This window comes from Charadrius vociferus, unplaced genomic scaffold, assembly GCF_000708025.1.
Source record: "Charadrius vociferus isolate BGI_N301 unplaced genomic scaffold, ASM70802v2 scaffold32, whole genome shotgun sequence".
In the NCBI taxonomy this organism is placed as follows: Eukaryota; Metazoa; Chordata; class Aves; order Charadriiformes; family Charadriidae; genus Charadrius; species Charadrius vociferus.
Window position 1 is genome coordinate 7,241,002 of NW_009647856.1, and position 23,588 is coordinate 7,264,589.

General features: G+C 37.8%; 1 protein-coding gene across 1 annotated transcript in view; it reads left to right on the forward strand.

Annotated features, from left to right (window-relative positions):
• Nucleotides 1-23,588, forward strand: part of USP6NL (USP6 N-terminal like) — a 119,606-nt gene that overhangs the window by 62,411 nt on the left and 33,607 nt on the right. Inside the window, exons 4-5 of the mRNA XM_009882950.1 lie at nucleotides 8,883-8,922; nucleotides 13,781-13,861. Coding sequence (XP_009881252.1) covers nucleotides 8,883-8,922; nucleotides 13,781-13,861 — 121 coding nt within the window. The remainder of the gene's footprint in view (nucleotides 1-8,882; nucleotides 8,923-13,780; nucleotides 13,862-23,588) is intronic.

Genomic DNA, 23,588 nt, shown 5'->3' on the forward strand with positions numbered 1-23,588 from the left:
CTGTTCCATGGAAATTGTCTAAACCAGACCTAGCAGAAGGGAGAGGAACCAGACTTTCTCTCCAAGATGATCACCTTGAGCTTCACAGTCATATAGGATCTTACAGTATTTGCACACCACTTGTGTTCTTGGTGGTAGAACTTGAGAAGGAAGAAGTGTCTGTCTTCTGGTTCTGGCTAGGTCCTCTGAGATAGGCTTGCTTTAGAACCTCAAAGCTAAGGAGGCTGTTTGAACCCTGAATCAACTCATTTTATGCAAGGCTTGAAGTCACCTGTTTGAAGAGAAGAAGCCAACCACCTGTGGTTCTAACAACAGCTGAAGAACCTACCTCTTGGATTGGTATTTATAGCCACAAAAGGAGAGTAGCAGGATTTCAGGTGTATCTTTCTCAGCTGTATTTTTGTCTAGTTAATTTTAGCTTCCAATGGAAAATAAGTGGCTTTGCCAGTGTGCTGTGCTGTCATGGTTGCAACGTATGCCTGGAAGTTACCAATAATTTTTTCTCTGGTTTGGGCTGCTAATTTCCGTACCTTTACAAAAGCATTTAAGATGTTCCTCTCAATTTTGTTCATCTTAATGAAAGTTGTTGTTTTGTTGGTGTTTTTTTTTTTGTTAAGAATAATTTGAAAGAGTTTTTGATTTTCTTTATTATTATTTTTCCTCCTTTGTTACCATGATGATCCTAGCGTATGGTTCTTCTGCTAATCTCCTACATTCACGCAGGTTCTTCCCATGGAGGGAAGGAATGTTCTGTTGTTATTTGCTATTATTCAGAATAGTATGGATTTTTTTTTTCCTAAACCAGTGTCACAAATTGTACCCATTTCTTTAGCTTATTCTTAGGACTAGAGTTGAATTTTGAATTTTAAATCCATTCTTTCAGCTGAGTTAGTCCAGGCTGTCACTTCAGCAATCCTCTGCAGATACAGAAAGAAATGAAGTGAATGCAATCCTGTAGATTTGATTGCAAACATGTAAGTAAGCTGCAGGATAATTCTGCCAACTAAGGACAAACAGTGTGGTTTTGTTAACAGCTGCTGCTACTTGATTTGAGTAAAAGATCACCCACTGTGTACTAGGAATTCATGAGCTACTCCCTTTTATGAAAAGAGCTGTTGGGTAGCAGAACTGAAAAAATGGTTGAATATGGTAATATATGATTTAATTTATGCAACATACATAAAGCGGTTTTGAGTTACTGCTTAAGCCCTAAAATGTAAGGATTTAACATAATCATTATTACCACATGTATTTCCCACTATATTTAGCATTTATAGAAGATTAAAGTAACTGAATATAGGGAATGGCCAGAGCATGTGTCCTGGTTTGAGGTGCTTCGCTGACACTGATTATGAAGAGTGTTGAAAGAGGTCTGGAGAAACAGTTTTTAGAAGTGCGAAGATGCTGCTACTCTCCACCCAAGTGAAAGACCTACAAAAATGGAATGTTAGACTGAGAAAGATTATTTCATAAAGAAGTAAGTGTAGGTACATAAAGCATTGAGCTTCAGCAGTGAACAAATATATATTGCTGGAATGCTACTTCTTAGTTAATTTGTGTAGGAATACTCTTTGCATAGCACATGAATTTTAATACAGATGAAGCTGCCAACATGTGAGTCCTGGATCGCTATTAATATATCATGTAAGTGATCTGTACAGTAACTAACCTTAAAGCAGTACTTAAAAGCAATCTGTATATATATATGCTTAAGGAAAAAAATCTTGGAATTTTTATACATTTATATACCAAATGTAAATCAGAAGCAAGAGATTCATTCTTTTTCATTTGTCTTTTAGCCACTTGAGAGTTTTCAGGTAGCTTAGACTAATTTTTATCTTTTTAAAAGACACTCTAGAATGCAATTCTGAGAAGACTTTTTTTTTTTTACTTCAGTGTTTATGTTCAATTAAAGTGACATTAGAAATCACTAGAAATGTTGTACTCAGTTATGTAGATTATAGATTTTCTCAAAGGTTTGCTGATTACAAGCTGGGAAAACTTTGAAGTTTGCATATAGAACATGTCTTTAGACATGTTGAGTCTAATAAAGACTCAACAAAACATGTTTTTTACATGTGGCAGTGGGAATACAGGTATTTTTTGCTAGGAATTTCTCGATCATTTTTAAATTGGCAATAAAAGCTTTACAGTGAAGTTACCTTCTCCCAAGCAGGAAAGTACTTTCCTAAGAAGTCACCCCTTTGAGATTTAATTGAATTTGATAAATCTTCTGATTTTATTTTATCTTGTCTCTGAGACTGTGCATTACTTGAGACTTTCTGGACAGGAGCTACAGGTTCATGGCACTGTGCTGTCCATATTGGCATCAACATCCACAGAATCCACAAATAATTGTAATTAAAACCTAGTCACAAAATCACATGTGATCCAATCGTTTGCCAGCATTAGCTTCCTTCTTGCAGCATGTTTCCTGATAATTATATTGTGGAATATCACATTGGCTTATCCCGTATGTTAATTAATTGCTTTGGCTTGCTTATGAATTTTAACAAAACTTGTGAAAGCTGTTTTTTAATCTGCTGTAGTCACCGCCCCCATGCTGTGCAGAGGTTATTCGGTGAAAATTCAAAGTGGATGATTACAGTAGCAGAGCTCCAATTATTTTGATAGACACACAATCAAAATTGTGAATTTTATTAGTAAAATGTGTAATGGAAAGAAGCGATCCATAGAATTTTATCTGTGGAAAAACCATCATTTAGTTTAAAAACCAGTTTCCTTACTTTCCCCTCAGTAGCTTCAGAAATCTTTTCCATGTATTACTGGTTTTGAAAATGACACTATTGGCTTTAATTTCCCTCCAAAGGTTAGAAGATTAAAGCAATCATTCATAATTGCAATTCTTCTGAAAATTAAGTTGTTTGGACTAAAGGATCTGAATTCAATACTAAGTTGTGCTTTAGATTTGTGCTTTAAAGAGTAGAATAACTTAAACATAGGTTTAAAGAAAGGCATGATATTGAAATATTGTTTTATCTCTACTTAAATGGTTAAGGAGTTTTCTCAGTTGACCTCAGAAAAGTTTGCTTTGTAGCCCACCTTGTGACATCATGCAGATGTAAGAATAGTCATTATAAGTAACAGTGTCGTGTGTCCTGTGAATTACACAATTAGTCTTATTTGTTTTCTCTTCTATAAAATGATTGTGAAGCACTTGTCAGCTAACTTTAGAACAAAGATCAGTATGCGTATGTTGTGGTTTGGACAGTGTTATATGACAGGGGGCAATAAAAGCTACCTGGAAACAATATGTGTGTGTATATATATAAAATAAAGTGTCATTCTGTTGCAAAGCACTGTTGTAACTATCCATAATACTGTGTACTGCTTTGACAGTTTTAATGTGCCCTGTATCGGACACTGAAAGGGAGGCAGACCTAAGAGCGCACCTAGTCAGTGTGTTTATTCTTGTATAATTGGTTTCCTAGTGTGAAGATACTAATTTTTTGTCTAGTAAAGCTATAGACTCCTACAACTTACTTCTGACAAATTGCATACCTAAAAATTGTTCATACTTGGGAAGATTTATTTTTTCCTAATACATTTCAGTGCTGAAATGTTGTTGCAATTTCTTACTCAACAATCTGAGTTCTATATTGTACAGCAAAACAACTCCATTTGTACTAAAGCTTTTCTTGTTCAGATATCTGTCAACTGAATTCTTCCCTTTCCTCTCATGCCTTACCTGTGCATGATAGCTCTTCATGAATTTATTTAATGACACACTTGCTTTTGAGTTTCATGCCTTACTAATGTTTTTGTGGATGTTTCACTTACAAACGCCTTGATCATAGAAGTTTCAAAATGATACAAATGGCTATTTTTTTTTTTTTAAAGATTTCCTTCAAAATAATTCTCCTGGGTAGTGGCAAGTATGTTTTCCTCATGGATTTGAACACTTCATGTTGCATCACAAATGAAAATCTGAAAGTGTAACACCAATTTCCTCATGATTAAGTCAATGAGACCATGAGGATAAGTGTTTTGCAAGAAACTTCTCCCATATTGCATTTAATATGTGACACCAACTATGATTTTAAGATACTTTTCAGTTAAAATGTGCATGCAACAGCAGGTGATGCTATTGCACTTAGTAGTACTTTGAGGAGAGCATGAGAATATAATTGAGAAATAGTTTGAGTGATTATTTTGTATATGGACTGCACCACAGGTTTTATGAGGATTCAAGTTTTTTAGTAAGTCATGTTACAGTGAATTCAATAATACAGGAATATTGAATTTAATTGACTTTTTTTTAAAAAATTAAATGATCACTTACACATATCACAATTATTCCTGCAACATGTTTCAGGATGAGGGACCAGAAAGTTCTTCACAGTGCACTGGCTTATTCTGCGATAAGAAAGACTACAGCAAGTAGAGAGTGTTTTTAAGCAAGTGGTGTGTTTTGAAATAGAAGTTATGAGAAATGAAAATACAGCTTACAAAGAAATTTTGAATGTAACAGCTCTTCATGCAAGTAAGCTTTGGGGTGAAGACTTATAGTCTTATGGTCAATTTTTGCCACTTTGTTTTTTCCAATGAAAAATTGATTGTCAGGATTTATACAACTTGGAACTGCGAAGAATTGAATTGATCCTCTGAAATTTACAGTTCTGGGGTTATCAACATATCAAGACTGCTGATTATTGCACTAAACATCTTCCATCCTCAACTGAAGCTGCAAATGATAGAGGAGCCTTTACACTTCTTAAATTTATTTAAGCCAAACTAGAAGCAGGCAAATGTTGTGATTTGAGCCAGTAGGGAACATATTTGGGATTTAAATATGAATGTAGGAAAAGAATAAATCTGAGTGACTAATGAGAAAGTCTTTCCTTGTGTTTATATTGAGTGAATATATCAAAGTGCTGTTTAAAGACGACTGATTTAAACAGCAGCAGTGGGTAGGCGACTGTAAGCTTGGTAAGTCTGAGACTTTTCAATTTATTTGAACTACCACTGTTACTCGAGGAGGCTAATTACAACACATAGCTGAATGGTCAAAACCATAGATCTGCATGTTTAATGTTCTGAAGTGTCAGATATGTATGCATTTAAGATTAATATTTCTTTTAAGTTATCTTGAAAAAATAATGAAAACCTGTGTTGGCCATTATAGTTGATCTAAAGATGTAAAATCCATTCATCACTTACAATCTAATAAAAAAAGCATTTTCAATCAAGTCCTTGTTCTTCAAAATGAAATCCTGTTTCTCTGAACTTATAAGCCACTTTTCCTTTGCATGAAATCCTCACCAGAAGTTGGTAATAGTCCAGACAAAAAGATAGGAAGAAGACTTTGGGCCGGTGCTGCAGATCATCACCAGTGAGGACCACAGGCAGAGGTCCTGAATTCCAGTCAGACTTGAAGTCTAGTACTCTTTGAGGAGCCTTCTAGTAGGAAACCCACCACATGTTCATGTGAACTCTGCTCGTTACTGCAGTTAGGATTTAGCCCCAGTGTTTTGTGGCTCCCGAACCTGCAGACATCATCTTCAGACCTTTTTCTTAATGCTGTAACACCAGAGTTGCTTGGCGGTGACAGCCAGAGCCCTTGAGCTGCTATTAGGATGCAGCTTGGGCTGTCCAGCCTGCGGGTGGGAGGCTGGAGTCGTCATGCCTGGGGCAAAGGCACATACCAGATGTGATGGTTCTTGATTCCCGTCTGATTAAATGGGTGGATTTACCTAGTTTGGGTCTTCCTTTATTGTGGACAATAGGGTGTTAAGATTTCATTTCTGCTAAGTGAGACCATATTTACGTGAGTTCAGTTAAAAGCTGTATCTGTGACTCCTCTTTGGATATCAAGTATTGCATGGTTCCAAGCTAATTACGTTAATCAGTCCTGCTCTTCTCTGTATCCCCTAAATTAATATTGCTTGACCTATTAAAGGAAAGCCGACATCTTAGGGCTGGATGTGGCTGTATTATGTCAATATTGTTTACTATTTCACTTTATTACTTGAAGTACACAGATAAAAACATCGAAAAATACAAGTTTAAATAGGCTAGGGACAGTGGGAGAAGATTCAATGTTAAAAGAAATAATGAAGGTACAACAAAATTAGATTGGCTGGGGAAGGAAGGGGAAGATTCATCATTACAAAGGGAAAAAAGAAGGTACAATAAGTTTACATTGATTAATAGACATTAATTGATTTTGTGTCTGATCCCACCTAATCCTTTTTAGAACAAAACCCCAAATCTGTAAGGTGCTTCTATATAGAAAACACATACACTAAATGGAAATGTACTTATTTTAAATGTCTTTGGGGGTTGGAGAGAGTTTGTTTGCCCACTATGCCTTTCCCTCTGTATTTGCAGAATAGATTGGAGTATTATGTATGTGAGTACATGGGCGTAGTTAGTGCCATCTAGTTAATTGAGAGGAAGATCTCCAGGAACTCCTGCGTTCCAGTCCAGTGAGTTGCTGCGCAGCCCGGGGCGATTCCCTCAGCTTCTGCGCGGCAGCATCTCGGGGAATAAAAACATGGGACTGGCTTAATGCGCTCCTGTGGAATTTCAGGGCTTAAAACTTATAGGTATGTGGTATTAGTGCATAGCTGTGCAGCTAAGAAAATAATGAGGAATGTGGTCATAAATTTGCTGCTGGATTAATTTAGCGAGGGAGTATGGTGTCTGCTTCCCAGGGCAAAAGAGCCGCTTTCCACTGCTCGGTAGGTTCAGCCATGACTTTTGCTTGCACACCGGTGGTAACTTGCAAAATTAGCAAAGAGCAATTCCTTAATAAATCGTTGCGATTCATTCTTCCTTTGAGAGAAAATAAGATTTGACTAATCTTTCGTGTGCTTAGCTTCCATGCCAGATTAGCAAATGTGAAAATAAATTGCCAAGCGGTACCAGTTGAGCAGCGGAGTTGCTGTGTGCGGTGCGAGTCCGTTGGGGTGCGGAGGTGTCAGATGGGTACGTTGCATGCTGCTGGAGACACTGGGGGAAGAAGCCTCTCCAGTACGCTCAGCCAGGTGCTGGAATCATCTTGTAGGGCCAACAAGAATGAGGCGGCTGGGCGCTCGTCTCGCTGTGTGAGACTGCTGCTTCTGGTGGGGGTATGCAGTGCCTGCAGCCGAGGAGGCTATTCAGAAATTTGGTGTGGGGAGAGAAGAAGGGGTTGCTAAAGAATTGAAAATTTTAATTAGCAATCTTGGTACTTAAAACCAAATGAAGCAACAAAAAAACTCAAGCAGATTATCAAATTAAATTTTTTTTCTTCCCCTTTGCTTAGGTTTTTTTTTTTTTTTTTAATTCTGTTCAAATGAGCTTAATTTTGTGGTGATATTTGGCATGCAAAGGGCTTACTGTCAGTTTGTTAATTTAGTTATATGGGAATGTGTATGATATTATGATTTTTATAGCACCTACAACCTCAGCACTGAATATAGGCTATTTCTAGAGCGTTAGATGTTAAGCGGATTTTTTTTTATTTTGATGTTTTACGTCAAGAAAACTTTCAGATGCTTGGAAGTTGCTTCTAAATGAACGCATTATGCTTTTTGTAATGCTGTTCTAAAGGAGCACTCTTTTTGGTTTTGAAATTGGTTTCTAGGCTGTGTACTGGAAACTTTGACTTGTGTGTGTGGTCTCTGAAAAGGTGGTGGTTGGAGCAAGCTTTTCCATTAGATGAAGTCATTCAAATTTGATTATTCAAAAAACTTCTGAATTTGAAACTGCATCTTTTAAATAAAATAAATGAGATCAAATATAATTTAAGCATTTTGCATCAGACTGTGCTTACATTGGCTGGAGCAAAAACTACTTTTGTAGCCTTCTCCAGTGGTTTCTTTTGCCCTTGCACAGGTTTGATAGTGGTCTAAAGCGGTGGGTTTTAATGTCTGCTATAGACAGCTATAAGGATGTGGGGAGGATTTTTTTTCATAGTATCAAGACTCAGTGGGAACTTTTTTTTTAAAGGATTTCACAGTGCCTGCTTTTTAGTCCCTTTTTAAACAAGGTTTTTGTTGGGTGTGTTATTTATCTGATCTGTAGAGCAGAAAAAGGGAGCCTTGCTGCTTACAGATGAGCTGCTATGTTTTCAGAAGCTGCAGGTGATGCAGGCAAAGGAAGGCAGGCTCATTCGGCATCAAAGTCATCCAGTTACTTTTGACAAGAAAAGCGCAAGTTTCTTTGATAAGAAAAACACAAGATAGAGCCCTCAGAATGAAACTAAAATAATACAAAGTCTGAAAATGTATCTGTTCAAAGGCTGCTTTTCAAGCTTTCAATTCATAACCTGCCTTGGCTAAAAAGTGAAAGGAATGTATTTTGTAATATTAATTAGAGACCTAGTAATAAAGCTGATTTTGTTGGGGTTTTTTTCTACAACCTTCTCCCTGTTAATCAGAGCAAGTTTTGTAGTGTTTTGAGAAAACGGAATTTAAATCTCCTAAGTCAAGCAAAGTCTCAATGCCTTTCACAGGACACAGTAGTAAAGAAGGAAAACCTTACGGGGTATTTCAGCTAACAGTAGTATGGTCGAATAAACAAAACACAAATTTCACTTACGTTTCAGTTCAGTTGTACAGCACAGGGTTCTTTTACTAAAGAAAAAAAATAAAACTTTCCTTGTCTTTTGAAGTTGTGCAACTACTTTGATTTAGAAGGTTTAAGATTGAAATAACTGTAGTTCTGTACTTAAAATGTTGTGAGTTTTACTGTGTTTAAAAAAATAAATTCCAAGGGTTCCTGTGTGCCATTGTCTTAATTCTCTAAAGTTCAGAATTCTTGTTTACTCATTACTATGTATTGCTACTGTAAATTATTACTTGTAATAACCTATACAGAAATGATTTTATGCCAAGATTAACCAAGAGTAATATGAACTTTGTCTTTGTTTCCAGTCCAGAGGAGCTTCCTGTCCATGATGTAGCGATAGAAAAGGTAAGTCCAGTGTCTTCCAGTTTTTTGACTAGGAAGTAAATGTTTACAGATTTATGACTTTTTTTAATATAAATCATTGTGAAAGGAGGAGGTGAAACATTTTAGTGATTTGCATTCCCAAAGAAACATGTTCTGAGTCCCATAAGGACTCTGGTCCTTGAGGCTGTGTTAACTCACCCGCAGATCCTTTGGGGCCCACGTGATTTTACGTTTAATAGTTGCAATGAGCCATGAGTTTTCCTCACCCATTATATGACCTAGTAAAGGAAACGGAGCTACGTAAGAGGTCACACCCGGCTCTGCCCTGAAAGAGCGAGAGCTATTGTCTCTGTGTCACGAGCTGTCATCAGCTGAGCTGGGTGGGTGGTTTGTCCAAGTGAGGAGGTGGCTTTGATGCTGAGGTGTACGTTGCTGTCCCCTGGGGAGTGTAGCGTACTTTTCTAGTTCGGTAAATGGTGACAAATATCCTGGCTGCCACTGAAATGTGGTGACCTCCCTTGTAATGTTCAGATGATGGGCCAGGTGTATTCTTGGACGTGCAAGACCTGTTAGCAGCTGGTGCACACCCTAGTCCAAAAATCCTTCTGGTGCTGGGAGGATACTGGAGGAGAAGTTTGGGAACTGGCTTTCTGAGAACATGGAACGCTTTAATTAAAATCATCGGGAACTGAATTTCTGCTTGTCTGGGCCTAGATACTACTGGTATTTCCCCGTGGACTGTCAGGCCCATTGTTATCTCCAAAACCAGATCAGATATTTCTTGTTTGTCCATATTGATCTCCTGTATCATCAGAAAACTAATGATGAAATATTTCAAGCTGTAAGTTTAAAGTTAGCGCGCTTGGCTGCACAAATCAGTGGAGTGCATGGAAGACGTATGGAGTGATTTCTTCTAAGGCAGCTCAGCTCCCTGAGTGTTAAGAGCAGCAGTGTTTCTAAAAATGAATTTTTTTGAGCTTCAGTATTGGGCTAGTAAGAAGAACTTCTCATGAAAAAAGGGAACTTCTGAGTCCCTTTTGCTTTGCATTGGTTCGTGTGCATTTCTGCATACGCAGCCTTAAATAGTTGCAGTTTCCTGCCGTGTTCCATTACATTTAATAACACGGTGAGTGTATATATCATTTCATTTCCATCAAAAAGACACAACAGGTTGGTGAGTCTATGAGCATAAATATTAGACAGCTTGCAGTTATTGTGGTATATGTGTTTTGAAGCTCTGATTCACTGTGGCTTTGTAATGTGCCTTGAACTATTGGGGGAAAATGGTGTCTCTGTTCTCTGTCCCATGTTGCATTCATGCTGTCTCAGACAAAATGTCAGCATAGAAGCTGTATTTATTGAATCAATGTTAAATTGCAAACCTAGTGTCTTTTCATAATCATAGAGTAATGCTCCTGTATTAGACTCTCAGTTATACTCCTGATGATATCCTGACCTCTGCTGGTTTGAGGTTTATCTGTCTTCTGTCAGCGGTGTTTGAATCTTTACAATTTTCAGGATACCATTCACAGGATAATTAATGTGTCATCTTTATGTAGGCTCACACTAAAAACTTTCTGTGCAATATCTTTTAAAGTCACTTATTTGGCAAAACTATTTATGCTTTTCTTTTTGCCTTACTTGTGAATTTTAAAAGAATATTCCTAAGTCATGTTTTCATTTAGTTTGCAAATTATGTAAAGGGTTGTGTGTCCTTGTGAATTTTGAATCGCTCTTCTTCATATACATTCTAGTGTAAAGCTTAAGCTGGGGTTTTTCTGTCTGTGTATTTGTGTGTGTGTATTTACGTGCATAATACTTTTAGGTTAGGCATTATTACTGTGAATGCAGAGTAATTTTGATGCTTCGTTACCTTGCTGGGCATTGGGTGGCTTCAATGCACGGAATCATTGTCCTACATTATGAACTACTTAACCTTCAGATGGATCATACAGCACATCTGGGCTAAAACTAGGGGAGGAAAGATCATCTAGAAGAGAAAAGTGGACAGAGACCTGACCTCAGGAAATCTGGAGTCTGTGTCTGACTCTGTTTTTGAAGTGCTATGAAATGTTTTGTTAAGTCATTTTCAGTTTGTTTGGTTTTGTCTTTGGTTTACTTGATTATAAATTCTCCAGGGAACTGTTCAGTGAGCTCTGGTTTTGTCTGAGGCTTCTGCTAAAGCATTGCTTTAAGCCTCAGCTGTAGCACACTTGCTCTCCAGGCAGGTGGAGTGCTGTACAAAAGATGGATACGTGCCAACTTAACTTCATGCTTTTTTGCTTTCAGTAGTGTATTATTTACTGACACAAGAGTGAGAAACCTTCTCTGCTTCAGTTAAGGATTCTGTTATTCCCAATGGCAAAAATGCTTCAAAGTGTAAAATGTACTCTGAAGACAGATAAACAGATTTTTTTTTATTTTTTTTTTTGTGACAACTACATGGAACTTGCCTGAAAGAGCAGCAGCATCCGTCTACTCTGCAATGGGCCATGTCAAAGCTATCCATGTTTTCAGTGTTGCACCTGTTAGACATGAAAGTGAACATAATTCAGACTAGGAAAAAAAATAGCTGAAAGTTTTCAACAACTGAACACAGAAATAATTGCTATTTTGACTACAGTAGCATCACTTGAGACTGGGATAAATTGACACAGAAGACATAAAAGCTTGAACAAACCTACAATTGAAGTGAGCTGCTGGCTCAAAAGACCGAAAATCTTGAAAGTAGATCAAACATACAAACAAAAGACTGTGGGAGCAGATAGGGTTTTATTTTTCTTACCAATTATCTGAACAACCTGTTGAGGGCAGAGACCTTTCCTGACTTGATAGCAGTGTTATTCCTGCAATCTAAACTATGCCTGGAGAGCATCGGCTTTAGAGATGTTAGAAATGCTTATTTCTTAAAAGGGTTGCAAGTGTAGAGGAGAATTGGAAACAAGGTTGGGAAACCTATGAAATATGGGAAGCAGTAGTTTTTCTACAGTTCCCATCAACATCTTAAGAAAAATGTTTAACCCAAATATTTTTAAAAAATTAAAAAAGAAAAAAAAAGAAAAAACAAGTGGTTGAGATATTGCCAAATAGAGCACGGAACCTGAAAAGGAATGTGGGCAGTTGATTGCAACAAGAGTAGTTAGATAAGTTAAGATTGAGAGAGTAGAGGTGCTTCTTTCCCCATAACTTTCTTATGTCAAGCTTATGTCAGTTGAATTCAAATAAAAATAACTTAAGAAACCAAAACCAACTTGTTATTTCCGGGACACTTCATGGACTGAATCGTGGTTGGGGTGGACCTAAGCAGTCATCAGGTCGTACTTCTACAGGTGGAAGGCTTTGGGCTCCCGGATTAAAGAAGTGCTTTGCCCATCTTGTTGCATTAATGGCCAAGAGAGAATGCACAAATTCTGATGAGTAAAAGCTAGAAGTAAAATTAGAATTCTATTGAGACAATAAGTAATAATTTTCTCTTCTATTTTTCCCCAACATTTCAGATACAGTTAATGAAAATATTAATAAGTTTTCAGTATCCTGCAGAGCTTTGAAATTAAACTCTTACATTGTTCCTGGGTTGCATCACTAACCACATGAAACAAAATATCCTTCCTGTCTTTATTACACCTTGGATCTGGAGGTAGAGGGGCTGTCCCTGACTATAATCAAATATTTATTTTGTAATCTTTGAAGAGAAAGCCATAGCCGCACACATACATTTTTCTGCTTTAGCTATTCCAGTGTTGATCCTTGCCTCCAAAGCCTTATGAAAGAGCTGAAATAGTGTTGTTAAAATAAATAAATAAATAAATAAGTTACAGTTAATGGTTAACTTTGTAGTATAATCAGAGACACCTCGCCTACTTTACAGTATGTAAAACTGGGCTGTAAAAAATACATACTAAAAATCTTCTTATCATTGGAGCCAAGAAAATACAGATTTTTGGCTGTGAAGAGCCAAAGTGAAATTCCAGGGATTAAAAAAACCTAATTCCAAGTGCTTGTTTGGTTCCCAAATTCAAGAAGTTGATGGCAATTGTAGCAAGGTTTTCATAGGCAGAATGGCAATCTTTACAGTAGTAGGGTTGTCCCACGATTTTAAAGGTGTATATAATATAAATACAGTGAGGAATTCACATATTTATTATGTTACATGTGATACTGCTTGATATAACTGTTTATTTTGAGAAGATAGGGATCGTTTTGGTTTGAATTCTCATTTTATCATCTTGAAGTGAAACCCTTGTTGTTAAGATATAGGGCCATTTAAGTAGAAATGTACTGAGCTAAGGGTGAGAATTACAGCAAGGCTTTCAATATCCAAAATCAGAACTTGTTCCCATTTCTGCTACTGCACTGTCACTCTTGCATGCACTTGTTTCTGTTCATGTACTTTGTACCTTTTTAACTTTGTGCCTTTTAAGGAGTGGTTTGTGTGATCACTAGAAAACAGTCACTAATTGTGATTAGGGCAAGTCTGGGTAAAGATGATCATCATTTCGGAGTCAACTAGCTTTTAAAAAGGTTGTATCAAAAATTATTTGCTTGAAAATTTACTGTGTATAAAAAAAATACTGAATTTTTTGTTCTTGCCAAAAATGTTCAGAGAAGAAACCTTTATAAATCTTGTACTTAAACTTCTCTTACAAAATACAATTCTTTACATAGGGCTGAAATATTAAGGTTTTCTGCTTGGTTTTTTGTTGGCTGTTTTTTTGGATGTTTTAAGTAAACTGATGTTACTCGTTGTTGCCATTCTTAGATAACTGGATAAAAAGTTGATGATGCTGTGTTAAACTTTTACTCAGTATTTTTAGAAATATATAAATAATTTAAAATGTATTCATTTTGAAAAGACTGAAAAATTCTAATTTCTTTTCAGCAAAAGCACCTTGAAATCGAAAGAACTACAAAATGGCTTAAGATGCTGAAAAGCTGGGAAAAATACAAGAATAGTGAAAAGGTAAAGTTATGCATGCTTTTTTTCATGAGCTCTCGCTTCTGAATGAATATATAACCTTAAATTAGATTGTCTCTGTTTATGAGATCTGAAAAAAAAAAAATTACACTGAAAGAAAAAGGCTTTTTATTCTTCCAAAATGCAATAATGCATAATAACCCAATAACAGTAATAATCTAACAAAACTGATGGTAATGCAAGGAATTTCTAAGGGTGGTATTACTTAGACTCTCTAACATATTCGTAGTAATAATTGTGTGCTGTCCTGCATTGCGCTTGCACGGTGGGGTTGGAACTAGGATCACACGGCATTCTCTGTTCACCTCTGCAAAATAACCTGTGGAACAGATGAAGCACCAGACCTGCTTGTCTTGTCTGGCAGAGAGCTGGAAGTTGTATTTGATTTACACTTTGGGAATGTGAAAGAGGAAAACCAGAAAAATCTTTGTAAACTTGAAAAGAGGGTACAGCTTTAAATGGGTACAGCTGTTTGCAGCCCAGGTTTACTGGAGGGCCTAGGATAGCTTACAGTCATGGATCAGTGAAAACCACCTTGAATAACTCTCCAAGGAAACTGATTAGTTATAAAATGGGGCGTATAGTTTGATGTTTAAATTATCATGCTTGCCAGCACAGATATCTTAGGATATCCCAAGATACGCGGTTGCTTTGTTCAAAGGAGAGTTGCACTGAGTAAGTTAAAAGGTAAAAGGTATAGGAAGCAGTTCAGTGCCCTGTCCCCCTTGGGATGTCTGTTTTTTTCTGTGAATAATATGCAGTGCAGCATTCATAATCTTCAAGAGAAGTGAATTTTTTGGGTGGTATGAATGGGATCTACTTTTGAATAGAATGCTTCACACCTTGATAGGCTGCTTTTATTTTGGAATCAATATGGAAGAACTGAAATGTTCTGGCAGCTACTTAACAGTGCTTATTCTTGACATTTAAAAAAAAAAAAAGGAGTAAATTTATTTTCTATGTGAAATTGCAGATGAATTCTAAGGAAGTGAATTGCCCGTTAATAATCTTTAAATTGCTTTGGGGATTTTTAGTTACAGAATTACTTTTATCCTTCTCGGACAACAAATAATGATCCGGGGGTAATGACAGAAAGTGGGTTGTGTTAGGTGTGCCATTAAGTGCTAAGTGCTTTTACTTGCTTTAAAAGCTAGGTAGGGATTTTAATATGAAGAGTTTATTTGCTGGAATTGTAGTCTTGGTCATCTTAATATTATGGAAGAATTTCAAGTGGGGAAAAACTTGCTGGAGCGGCTCTATTCCCAACGCTGTGTTCTGGGGAGGTTTTTGTAACTGTTCTTGTGGCCGTTTGGTCAATAATGAACAGAATATGTGGTTCCCAAGTGCAAATTCCATCTTCTCCACAACAGAGCTTAAAACTTGCATGTTTTATTGGGGATTCTGGTGGTATTTTCTGATGCTGCTGATTCACCTGTATTTTGCTGAGGACTAGAGGACAACTGTTATGCATCCCAGGTTACTGCCTGGATGACTGTCTGTTACAGTTTGAGAAACCCATACAAATTTATTGTCGTTTAGACAATCGTTCTGTCACCTGATGACCCCTCCCCACCCAGGAAGTGGGATCGGAGGAAAAAGCAAGGAAACCCAGGAGCTGAAATATAAACAGATTTAATAGAATAAGATTAGATAACTAACATTAATAGCACTAAAGAACCAATATTGATCCGGATACTAGTACAGAATATGCAAAGGTTATACTCAGGCCATTCCTTATCCATAGGAAGCTGTGCACTCCCAGCAGTGGACAGTAAATGTCGGACACTGCGAGCGCTACAGCTTCAGGAGGCCTTCGCTAAGGCCTCAGGGGTCCAGCACTGGGGCAAGAAGTTCACAGAATGGCAGCCATCAAGGGAGAGAGTGAACTTCACAGCAAACTTTCTAATTTATATTGAATGTGACATTCATGGTATGAAATAATCCTGTTGGCCAGCTTGTGTCAAGTGCTCAGGTCTCGCTCCTCCTGATCCTGACAAGCTCGAAAATGCTGAGACCTTGAAACCCACACACCATAGCTGGCTATAAAGTAAACATTTTCACAAATTCAGGCACTAGAGTCTTCTGAAAGTGCAGTCACCCCAAGTATTAGAAGATAAATTAGTCCTGTGTCGCTCAAACCAGGACACTGGCCTGCAGCATTAGCTTACTCCCTTGCTATGCTTTTGTTTTAGTAAATTATTATGTGTGAAGCGGAAAACTTTAAAGGGAGAGATTGAGACCAGAATAATTGTTAGCCTGATGAGCAGGGAATGGAGATACTACAATTCAAGTAGAGGGAGAAGTTTACTCAGCATGTCCCCTGCTCATCATGTCTGCTTTCTGCCTGTGGTTTTGTGACTAGTACCTATGTCTTGCACTTTGCTTTTCTTAAAAATACCAACTGTTGATGTTTTTTCAAAGTATAACTAAGAAGCTAGCAAATTCGTATTTTTTAAATATGAAGTAAATGCCTGAAAAAGTAATAATTTGTTTCCCAAGTTTTTCTTATAATCCTACTTTCTGTCCTGTTATCTTCTCTGGAAGGAGAAGCTAGAAGTCATAACAGTTGTGGCTTTGTTTCTTTACTGTGGTGACTGGCTGATCTGAAGATCAAGTATGTTCCCAAATCAAAGGGATGATCCAAAAAACTGTGTAACAGCTACTTTGTTTGCAAAGAGAATGTTAAATATGACCTTTCAGGCAATACAATAGCTATGCATTGTCTAAGCAGCCGCAGTCTTCCTCTTCAGCCATCAGTGACGTCAGTCCATGATACACTGACTTAACTGAATAATCCTCTATTCACCAAACACGCAGAAGGTACAGCAGATCGGCTAAGCAGAAAGAGTTTCAGTTCATGTAACAAATTACAGGCTGAACTATAAATAGTGACAGGAATAATTCAATATGTTCATAAAGGGGATGAACTTTGCTTGAGGGTAGGAAAAACTTTCAGTGATTGTCAAACTCTGGTGGAGCACATGAGGCTTTAAAAACAAGGGTGTTTTCCTTATTCTTTCTCACATCTTATGCGGTAAGTGAACCAGAACATACAGAATAAAGAAACAGCCTCTTCCTCCTCCCCAGCATGCAGTGGAAAGTCAGACGTTATTTGTCACTGCTCTTTATGGAAAGCCTCGTGATATTCTCAGGGTTGTACAAAACTCACAAATAAAGACAGTTTTTATCTGAAAGTGTATTGGAATAAGGCACCGGCTTTCCACTCTTGCCTTCTTGAAGCACGGAAGCAATAGTTACAGGAACAATTCCAGCTCCTGCTTTCTGTCTTCACTTGATTGGATAAAGTGGTTAACACTAGAGGAACAAATTGCTAAAGAAAATGAACAGCCTGTATCTTAAAAGACCCACTTCACCTGACATTCCCATAGTTTCTGTGCAGTCAGACTGCTCCTGAAACCAGCTTTGTTTAGAAACAGCACTGAAGGGAACATTCAGCAGCAACAACAGCAGTAGTAATCTTGTAGGGTTATAGTTTATAATTGTATTGATGGCTTGGTTTGGAAAGTGGGATACTTAAGAGATGCCAGTGCTCTTAAAAAGAGAGCAAGGGAGAGTCAGAGAAGGTGACGGTCCCAGGGATAGAGCAGGTATGTACAAAGTACAGGACTTTAGACAGCTTGTTTGTAATGAGCCTTCATAAATACAGCTGAGAGAGTTTTTGCTTAAAGAAATCTATTCATACTGTACACATACTGTTAATGAATCCATATATTTGATTACATTATCCAAAACTGTCATATACTTAATTGCAAAATACAGTTTTCATTTAATACTCTTGCAGAGCTGCGTATAGGCTGCTTCCTTACTTTTTTCCATTGTAACTTCACAAGGAGAATTGATGAGAAAACATTAACACATTGATGTGTGCATGCAAGATGCTTCAGTTTACATCTTCCCCTGATCTTTATTGCAGAAGAATGTCTCAATGGAGAGACGGGGCTCTGGGAACTTCACAGTGTTTTCCCATTAGAACTTCTGTGCTTAAACCTAATAAAAAAAAAAAAAAAAGAGGGGGAATGAGAATGGAGGGCAGCAATGTGTGACAATGAGGAACTGGAAAGAGATGGAAGAGTTGTCACACTGAGACCAGAAACGTGCCAGTCTCTACTGTAGCTGAGTAATGATTTAGAGGTAATGAAGGATGACATAATAAAATGAACCCATGTACAACTCCATAACTGTGTATAAAACTCCTTGATTCCTATATGATTATTTAGGCATCTTTTCAGTGGAGTCATCATGATTCTTACAGACACCAGTCTCTGAAGTGTGTAACTGCCTTTGTGTCTTTGTGTGATTGATATTTGTCAAAACAAAGCTTTTGTCTCCCCATCAGTCATTTCTTATGCAGAAGGTGTTGGAGAGCAGCAAAGTTTGTGTGTCAGTGTGGTCTTTCTCTAGCTTATGGTTTTATTTCCTATTTGTATTCTACTGCTTAATAATCCAGGGTACAATCAACCATCACAGATAGTAAATCCTTCCTGGCTTAGTATAATCATAACTTTCAGGAAAGATTAAATAAAACTGTTATGTGTTATATTCCCATTTGAGTATTTCCACCAAAGTATTTCTGTCTTTCACTGTCTACCTTCATCTATCTGTGATTGAAGTTGCCTAAATTGAGAGGGAAAGAAAGAAGAGAAACAGTCACGTTAGCTGGCAATTTCCAGCTGTTCTGGTATTCACACAGAATATAATAATCAAGACTCCACTTAGTTTGGAGTCTGAACACAGAGCCTTAATGAAGAACCCTCTTCACATTCCTGAGACTTTTTGAATGAGATTGAGCAACTCTTGTATTTTCACTTTTTCTTCCTTTTATGCAACCCACAGAAGCTGAAGAACCTCTAAAGGCAGCAGCCTTTATAAATATACTTTCTTTTCATTATAAATATACTTTCTTGTGCGACTTCACATTTTAATTCTTATACTTCTCATCACTGATTCTTTTTGAGGTGGCAGAGTCCCTCTGCTGCTTGTGCAGCACTTCGTGATATAACTGAGAAAGTTTTACTTTCAAGAAAACCAGTCTTTTACCTTGCAGCAGTGAGAATGCCAGTTCCCATTCTTCAGACTAGCGCTGCATGATAGTGGCCTTGTTTCTTGTCCTGGCACTAGTTGGGTTTATAAGCTTAAGAGATTGGGGCAGGGGAAGGAAGGGGAGATTGTATGTTTTCCAGTTTTTTTGCATGGAGGCCACATTGAATTTTGGATTTTATGGTCTGCATTATTTGAGATGATGGCTGATTTTGAATATTCCAAATTTGAGAGGTTGTTCTGGTTTTTGGTGGGTTTTTTTGGGTTTTTTTTTGTTTTTTTTTTTTTTATAATTTTTCTTCTTGCTTCATAAGCTTTTTAATTCATTCTGTGTATTCTTTTTCACAATGGGAAGGTTCAATTTACAAGTCCGGTTTCTTATTGCATGAGAAGCTCCTTTTGAATTCCTGGGTGGTAGGGCCTCATCTAGTGTCTGCTTGTCCTATCTACTTCAAAATCAACAATATTAGTAATAATTGCAAGAGTTTATGACAATTATCCTTGGCTGAATATTAGCTTAGATGTGATACAGAGCTCGAACCTGTATTTTTATTTAAGAGGCTGACTCTCTTTTTTTCTATGTCCTATGCTGATGGAAACATTCCCTAACACCATTCTCTGAATGATGCATGTTTTCATACAATGATTATCTGAACTCTATGTTCATATACTTGTGTTTTGTGTTGAGCCATTATCTTAAGGAAGCCTTCATTTTAAAGAATTTATTGACAATTGACTCATTATTTCATCTCTCCAGAAGTAGAAGAAAAATTATTTTGCTGAACTTTCTACTTTTTATTTTAATTTTTAATTCAGGGAGAACAGACGAGTACATTAAGGTTCTGCAAGTATATAGACCCAACCTGTGTTTTCAATCTTCTATTACACATGGAAGTAAAAGACAGCAGAGGGCAGTAGTATGGTACTTGTGGTAAAGATGTTCAATTAGCCAATAATCAGTTTGCTCATTTGTATGTTCTTTAACTATTTGATGACTGAATGATTACCAGAAATGAGTTTTGCTGTAAAGTATGTGCGGGTTCCCACCCCACCCCTCTGCCCCACTCCCCGAGATGCAGTGCAGCCGTGTCATTTTCACAAAATCTCAGAATCACAGGATGGTTGAGGTTGGAAGGGACCTCTGCAGGTCATCTGGTCCACCCCCTCTCCTGAAGCAAGGCCATCTGCAGCCAGCTGCCCAGGACTGTGTCCAGACGGCTTTTGAGTATCTCCAAAGATGGAGACTCCACAGTATCCCTGGGTAACCTGTGCTCAGTCACTCTTGCAGTGACAAACTGTTTCCTTATGTTCAGAAGGAACATCCTGCGCTTCAGTTTGTGCCCGTTGCCTCTGGCCCAGTCCCTGGGCACCACTGCAAAGAGCCTGGCTCTGTTCTCCTTGCACTCTCCCTTCAGGTATTTATTTACAGTGATAAGATCTCCTTGAGCCTATTCTTCTCCAGGCTGAACAGTCCCAGCTCTCTCAGCCTTTCCTCATAGGACAGGTGCTCCAGACCTTTAATCATCTTTGTGGCTCTTCATTGGACTCTGTCGAACGTGTCCATGTCTCTGTGGTACTGACAAGCCCAGCACCAGACCCAGCGCTCCAGGTGTGGCCTCACCAGTGCTGAGTACAGGGGAAGGGTCACCTCCTTCGACCTGCTGGTAGTACGTTAGCTAATGCAGCTCAGGATACCTTTTACCTTGTTTGCTCCCGGGGCACATTACTGGCTCATGTCCAACTTGGTGTCCACCAGGACCCTTTGGGCCTTTTCTGCCAAGCGCCTTTCCAGCTGGTTGGTCACCAGCCTATATCAGTGTGGGGGGTATTTCCTCCTCAGGTGCAGGACTTTGCACTTCTCCTTGTTGAAATTCATGAGGTGCCTGTCAGCCCATTTCTCCAGCCTGTTGAGGTCCTCCTGGATTGCAGTGTGACCCTCTCATGTGTCAGCCACTCCTCCTGGTTTTCTGTTGTATATAAAATTATTCACACTTGTTTCCGAGTTATCGTTTGTGCAATGGAGCCTGTGCCATGAAAGATTCTGCGCTTGAGTTACGTTTCTCTCTCGTATACCAGGCAGACAGTGAAAGTCTTTAGTCTTGTGTTCTGTTGAGTCTGTACGCAGGATCTGGTAACACTTTGGGATGACTGAGAATTTTTTTTCTCTGCCTAAATAAAAGAATAGTTGACACAGCAAAGTCAGCTAGATACAGATCTAAAATGGTTTGCAAGAAGCTCCAAATGTTATTTAGGTTTGTTCTGTCAGGTAGTGCAGTAATTCTGATCTTAGCTGCTGAGAACGTTTGCTTTCCTTCTGGGTTTTGGGTTTTTTTGGCATAACTGTAGCAGGCCAATGAAACTGCTGGTCTCTGTGTCCTTTCTAGACTTTTAAAAGTTATTTTTGCCAACTCATTTTTCAAGCTTTTCTTTTAAAAGTGCTTCCACAATTCTCTATCTCAATTTTTACTTACTACTTCAAGGGCTCTTCCTAGTATTTGGCTGTTTCGGTCTGGGAAGGGCAGAAGATGGGAAAACTGTAAATGCCATCAAGTCCTCTGGAACTGGTTGTTCTTCTCTTTCAGCTTTATCTCCTAAAAAAAAACCCCTCAAACAACCCCATACTTTGGTTTGAATTTCTTTTAATTCTGTTTCAATAAGAAACTGTTATTATGAAGGCTTATTCTGGCCTTTGATGCCTGTCTGATCTTCTCCCAAAATACTCATTTAGAGCAAAAGTCATCCTGAGAATTTCTTCTTCAACCAGTTCTCTTCACTCTTTATGATGGAGACATTTGGAAATGGGTTATAAAATGATAATGAACTGGCAGTCATATTTGTTATCAAGATACACTATTGCTGTACCGTGGGTCTGAGGAATACAGCTACATGTCACTGGGGACATATAATACTGCTTTTTTTTTTTTTTTTTTTGTCTTTCAAGTTCCCAGAAAAGATTTCACAAATTTGGTTCATTCTAGTTTCCCGTAAACAGGCTATTCTCTTAGCAGGATGACTCCACTGCAGTTGGTGTTGTTTGGCTTTCAAAAGACTGAATTATCCTCACTTGCAAGTAGTTATCCTTGTTTCTGGGTTGACCCACACTGAAATTCTCTGCATGAGCTGCAGTCTAGAAGTACCTCTGTACAAGGGTGCTTTGTAGCACTGTACCTTTTTCTTTATCTTTATAGAAGAAACTGTACTGACGTAGCTGCTCTCACACTAGAAGTGTTGCTACTTAAGCAATCTTAATAGTATTAAAGCAGCAAAGTTTTCTTTAAAAAGCACAACACTTCCTTTGTGGACCACCTCCAGCATGGCTGTTGCATCTTATACAAGTTTGAAATTTTCATTTGAAAAGGGGACAAGAAAAAAAAGTCTTAACCCTTCTAAGTTTTGTTTGCATCAGAAAGCCATCGGAATACTTGTGTAGGAGTAGTGCATTCTAAAATCCAGACACAAATCCTCTCTGGCATTAAAGACACCTTCAAAGATCTGGTATGTCCCAAACGGCAGGAGGTTTGCAGATTTGCTGCAATGAGGGGTTCATTAATCTTCCAAAACTTGTGACATGAAATATGTGAAAAAGAAAAAAGGATCTGGTCTTTGAGGAGGACATTTCTTTTAAAATATTTCTTATGTTACCAACATAACTTTCATAAATTTTTCAAGGAAGTGATAGCTTTGTCAATTGAAATTTTTGAGGTCTAGCTTTCATTGTAGATTAAATGCAAAGAACAAATTGTTTGGGGAGGGGTTGTGTGTGTTTTGTTCTCTTCTGAATCTAATTGTCTCCCTGTGCCATCATTAAAATAATAGTAAGAACAGAACTTCAGAAAGGTCTGTTTTCTTTGTTAGAGTTCTCTGTATTGGCTTTTCTTAAGACACGTGTTCTGAAAGATGGTAACATTTTTTGTGTGTTTTTACTAGGATTCAGTTGCTTTCAGGCCTTGCTTATCTTGAGTCTCTCCTGGCTGCGTAAAGCCAAGACTTTAGACAGCTAGTCCATCTGTCTCTGCGTAGAGGCTCTTCATGCTCCTAAATGCTGCAGCGTAAAGAGATACAAATCAGAAGAGAACTGAGGAAGACAGTTGTCAGTGCTCCTGATTTTTTTTCAAATAAGCCCAGTAAGAACCAAACCACTGAATGAGAGTGCAAGAGCAGTGACATGTCAGAGGCAAGACTGATAAATAGTTTATATAGCGGCTCTAGTTACGCACAGGTACTGAGTTATCCCCTTCTGACCCGTTTCTAACACAAGCTTTTTGTGTCAGAACAGAATGTGTCAGGAATGGGGAATTTAATTTTTTATTTAACAGCTAAGAATTGCATGCAGTGTTGGTAGGTTGTTCTGTATTCTTAGAAACTGTAGCTAGAATATCTTTTATACATTGTTTTTGTGCAAGTGTTTTAATATGCCCTTAGAAAACAGATTATTAGTTTAGAAATACAATTTGAAATCTGTTAGCTTTAGAAATTGCACGTCCTGGATTTTTTGGTTATCTCACATGTTTATTTGGTATGCATACATACATTTCAGCACACTGCAGTTTTACAAGAATTCAAAAATCAGTTACGCTTTTTTTTTTTACTGGTAATTTTTAAAAGTTTGTGATATTGCTGGTTGCCTTTCACCATTCCCATTTATAGTCTGTAA